The 5,000-nt window shown below is 52.5% G+C and overlaps 1 protein-coding gene across 5 annotated transcripts in view; it reads right to left on the bottom strand.

Annotated features, from left to right (window-relative positions):
• LOC126573974 (plasma membrane ascorbate-dependent reductase CYBRD1) overlaps nucleotides 1–5,000 on the bottom strand; it is a 9,257-nt gene that overhangs the window by 3,212 nt on the left and 1,045 nt on the right. For 2 of the 5 annotated variants that reach the window (XM_050233819.1, XM_050233821.1), the window contains exon 2: nucleotides 4,320–4,678. In XM_050233819.1, coding sequence (XP_050089776.1) covers nucleotides 4,320–4,438 — 119 coding nt within the window. In that variant the 5' untranslated portion in view covers nucleotides 4,439–4,678. Of the gene's footprint in view, nucleotides 1–2,696; nucleotides 3,206–4,319; nucleotides 4,682–5,000 lie in introns of those variants that run through there. The other 3 variants (XM_050233820.1, XM_050233823.1, XM_050233824.1) reach the window with 2 other exon arrangements.

Below are 5,000 nucleotides of genomic sequence, written 5' to 3'. Positions count from 1 at the left end.
TGTGTCACTCTTCCCTGTTCTTGGAAAGACCGTTTGATTGGCCTTTTGCCTTTGCGTAATCAGCCTCATCAGCCCGCATCGAGCGGCGGGAACAACGCGCCCTTTTAACAAAGTTCCTCGCGCAGTCCCCGGTTCGAAACATGATCCTCCTCTCCCTCATTCGGTTTCGGTCGCTCGCTATGCTGTTGCCAGTTCTCAGTGGGAACGGGGAGAGAAATGAAGAAATTGACATCCTGCTGGATGCTGGTGACTCAATGGCAGTTCTCCAGAGGATTCCACACTGGTAACATCGCACTCCGTGTGTGCACCATGCGAAGAGGTCAATTTAGTTAATTGGCTTTAAAGTCCGGTTGGCTCATTTAACGGGCTGACAAGTGGGTGGACATCAGAAACACACCGCGCACACTGCCAACGGGAAGAGCGAACAATGGCCAATGGCGTGGACCAGAAATCGCGCGACCAGAAAACTCAACCACATTACGATCATGCTGCTTGCGTACACTCTCGCTTGTAGAGAGCAGCGCGCGCATAAAGCACGAGCTGGGTACAGTTGGGTATGACAAGATACTTGAGCCGTGCTTGTCCCCGCGCTCCTCATAAATAATCGCCTTCGTCGCGGGGGAATCGTTCATGTAAATTTGTAAAACCGCCCGCTTCTCACCCCTTCCTGTCGCACTGGGCTATGGCGCAGAGGCCTAGACGAATGGCACCCTGTCCGATGATAAAACTGTTATGATAATTAAAGCAATCAGCTTGGACAGTGCGAGTGCGAGGGTGTAAGCGTTTATCTCGTGGTTGTGTATAGAGACCGTGTGTTTTTGGTGCTAGTTGCGTCCTCATTTAGACACCGACCTCCCCCGATTTCCCCACAATGTGTCCTCAGCCCGCACTGGATGTCGCATCGCGGGAGCGCATTGCGTCGCTGGTCGCCTCTTCTCGTGATTGCGCTGGTGGTTTATGGCATTTGGTGGCCATTTCATTATGAGTGGAGCAAAGTGAGATCTTTGCGCGAGGTCATTCCGTCGGGTTTTGTCTGCTAATCGCGATGGCATAAGCTTGCGACCACGGTGTCGCGCTTAGGAGGTGTTAGTTGACGAAGATTTAATCCACGATTCCATGATTTCTGTACGATTAGACGGGCCAAAAAAAAGGGTGATCATTTGAACATCATCAAAGGGCTTCGAAGATATTGTCATTCCCTCTCCAACTGGCAGTTCGTTCCCACGTTCCGATGCACCGATCTCCACGAAACGGTTGCTCTACCTGATCCTTCGCTGATGCATATTAATATTCATCGGAGTGGATTTGAAAATCAAACATAGATCGTTGGCTCCTCTCTTCAGATCGCCGTTTGGTGTGCACACGATCGTTGCTTCGATCGACATCCGGTGACGGTGCATATAAGACGAATGCATTCGACTCGCATCGTCCCGGTGGCCGGCTAGCTTCACTGCCATGAGGGCCAACCCGCTCCAAACCCTCGGAACGCGTCGCACCATTCCAACAAGTTGCTGCGAGAGTGAAAGTTACCGCATCCTTCCTTTCCCGTTCTCGCCGCGTTCCCCTCTCTGGCATAGGGACCATCCCGCATTGCACCCCACCCCGGGGGCGGTTGTAGACTTCCACCTTTCGCTTCCATTCACGACGACCTCTCTCGGCGAATGCGCAATCCACACGGTGTGGAGGGCGTGGAGGAAAATCAAACTTGTTTACAGCGCATGTGACGGCTCGCCCCCGGGGCGATCCAGCAGATAGAGCATACCCATACGGAATCGTCTGGTAGCGTTGGTACACTCCAGGAGTACGCCCCGGAGAGGCCAATTCCCTACTCACACATACCCCTCAACAAGCCGCCATCACTTGGAGGCTGATAGTATGGCCAACCAACCGCACCGCACCACAGCGCGGAGCACGGCACGTGATGCTGGAGGCCGCAGCCGTGGCGAGCAGATGTTTGGCGGTACCATTGCGCCAACCGCTGATCATCCGCGCGAGCATGGAAAGTAGCAGCAGAGGTTGCGCGCTTTCCCGCGAATACCATCTGCGCACGCGGCACGGCATGGCGTGGTGGTGGCAGGTATGGCAGGTTTATTTTCACTTTCTATTCCCTCCCACCAGTCCCTCGGCGAGGGGGGTAGCTATCGACACGCAAACACACCTGGCCCTCGACCGGTGGAGATGAAAATTAACTACCATTAGAGCGGCTTGTGTCTGTGCGAGCGCGAGCACGCGCGCGCGCATATTTTCCGTGGATCGATCAAACCCGCTGCTTCTTTCACCTCCGGCACGATCCTGGCACCGCTGATCGCGCGGAATCGATCGCGATATGGCCAGAGGCAGCTTCTTTGTAACGGTAAACACGGCCACACGCTACTTCCTTGGACTGCGCTCTGCGCACTCTGCGCATTGCTGGTAGGTTGGTGGTTTTGTTTTGTGGCAAGCAAACAATCCATTATTTGGCCGCTACTTGCTGGCGCTTGCCAACGAAAGCAACATCCCCTTTTCTGCCTTCCCTGCTCCACTCTCACGCTAGCACAGGAATTGCAGAAAAGCGGGAAAATCGTGATGCTCCGAAGCGTCGGTGGTGATCGCGATCCAGTTTGCACCAGCAGCATCCAGCAGAACGCGGTGTGCGCGCACGGGTTAACGTTGGATTTTATCGAATCCGATAGAACCGATTGGCCGATTCCTCTTACCCTACACCTCCTCCTCCTCCGCCGCCTCCATTGGTGGTCGAATTTCGTGGCATTTTCCTTTTTTTTTTTTCTATTTGTATCACAATCGAATCGATCTGTTTAAACACGGCGAACAGACGGAGACGGCGTTCTAGTCTGAGTCGCACAAACAAACACCCTCAGGCCTCACACCGGACACCGAACCGATTCAGCACACTAAACACGGTGTCACGCGGATCGCTCGTTTGTGCCACGAAGCACTAGTAGCAGCGGCAGCAGCAGCAGGTTGTAATTTCCGTTTCACAAATCAATCGTTCAACGCAAAACGCAATAATGGTTCCCACTGGTTGTGTCACCGGAGTGCGTCACTAAATTACGGACCCCAGTACGGCCGATCACGATCCGATGACGAACAATCGGATAGCAGTAACGCGATGAACCGGAAAATGATAAGCGTAAGCGAAGATCGCGCGTCTCTCTAGTGCAAGCGTACGGGCTGCTGCAGCGTTACGAATGTGATGATCAGCATCTCCAGCCTAACTAAATTCAATCTTCGCCTTTAGCGGTTTTATCGGCCGTCGTCGGACGGTCGGTCGTCGTGCGGCTTCGTTCGAGCTCGTCTCTCGCCGGAGTCGATCTCGGAGCAGGGCTTCTCCATGCGCAACATAGACAGCAAACGTCTAAGCCGTTGGGACGCTGCGCAGACGATCGCGGAAGCGGGTGGATCGTTCCTCTCTCTCTCTTGGTGTGAGGTTGGGCGGATTGAATCTCGTGAAAATGAGAGCGAGCCCCACGTCGTGCCAAGGTGGAGAGCTGGCTAATAGACAGCCGTTTGTGTGTATCATGGGATGGAATTGTGGTTCTGTCTGTCACAAGTACCACAGAAAGTACAATAATTCATGGAGAAGGGCTGATTGGTGGTTATGTGAAACAACTCAATTTTCAAATTTTAGAACCCAACGACAAATATATTGGGTGTTATAAAAGATTAAGTAGATGTTAGCCTATAGGAAACTGTGCTAGAAGGTGCCCAAAAGTTGTAATTTTGTTGGGTCACGTGTACATTTTGCCCTAAGTAGTGATTCTACTTGAACTTGAATCATAAAATAAGCTAGAAACATCTTCGAGAGACATTCTTCTCTAGTTTTGCTGTTCTGATATCAATTCTATCATACCCAGGAGTGACCATCAGTCCACACAACCGACGACAGGTCGGTTGGTGGTGGTACAATTGATGGCAAGACGACACAGACCACGACAGACTGCGAGGCATAATTGAAACACATGCTCACATGTTCCTCTCCAACACGGCCGGTCTCGTGATCAAGCGATTCCACGTCGGTGCTGGGCTTGTCCGGAGCCGGAGTCCGAGTGTCCAATTTATGACGATTGAAGGAAGAATCAATTCATTTACTCGGGGACTTTCTCTCTGTCTCTCTCTCTCGAGACGCCGAGGCTGGCCTGCGTGGGTCCAGGCGAATCTTTGACCGCCCGATAAGGAAACAGGTTGTTGAGAAGATTCATCTTCTTACTGCCTGCGCGTGCCGAGGGCCACAGTGTCGATTTGTTGATGATCATCATTAAAGTGCCCCCCCCCCCCCCCGGGGTGCGGGGGATGAAGGGACACTCCGGGATGCTACTTACTTCTCATCCGGTGGCGGTGGCATATCGTGCTGGCTCGGGCTTCTCGGTGGCGTCTTTTCACTCTCCATCATCGCCAGTGGAGCCTCACAGGGAAGGGGGCTCACGGAGGATCCATCCATTTTGAGCTTTATTTTGGCGGTTTATTACGCACGCACGCGAACAAAACTGATCGCGATGCTAATGACGGGGTACACACGGGTAGGGGGAGGTATCTAGGGGACCTCTGGCGGTGTCGAGTCCTAGTCCGAGTGGAGCTGAAGCTGAAACACAACCGACGCAGTACACAACCGGCGGACGGTGGTTGCCGCGTATGATAATGAAGACGTTCCGCGGAGTCGTTACGATCGTCTCAAGCTCGACTGCTGAAACGAAGCCACAGAAGAACAGAACAGACAGTGGTTTCAGATAAAACATGTAATGTTAGTATTTCGTAATCTGCTCAGCTCAACGGTGGAGACAGGTGGCGACAGGATGATAAACGGCTCGAGCTCTTATCATATTTTCAGTGCTCAGTCAGTGCCGAGAAGTCACTCAATTGGATCTACAATTCTTGCACAATGATTCACAACGCGGTTCACTACAAGACTTCGGCCATATCAGAGGTCCATCACCAGACGAGCCCATGGAGGCTCTATTTCAAATATCAAACTGAAACACGAAGCTTTGTTCAACATTAACGCC

Source organism: Anopheles aquasalis, chromosome 3, assembly GCF_943734665.1.
Source record: "Anopheles aquasalis chromosome 3, idAnoAquaMG_Q_19, whole genome shotgun sequence".
In the NCBI taxonomy this organism is placed as follows: domain Eukaryota; kingdom Metazoa; phylum Arthropoda; class Insecta; order Diptera; family Culicidae; genus Anopheles; species Anopheles aquasalis.
This window is presented reverse-complemented; position numbering and strand designations above follow the sequence as displayed.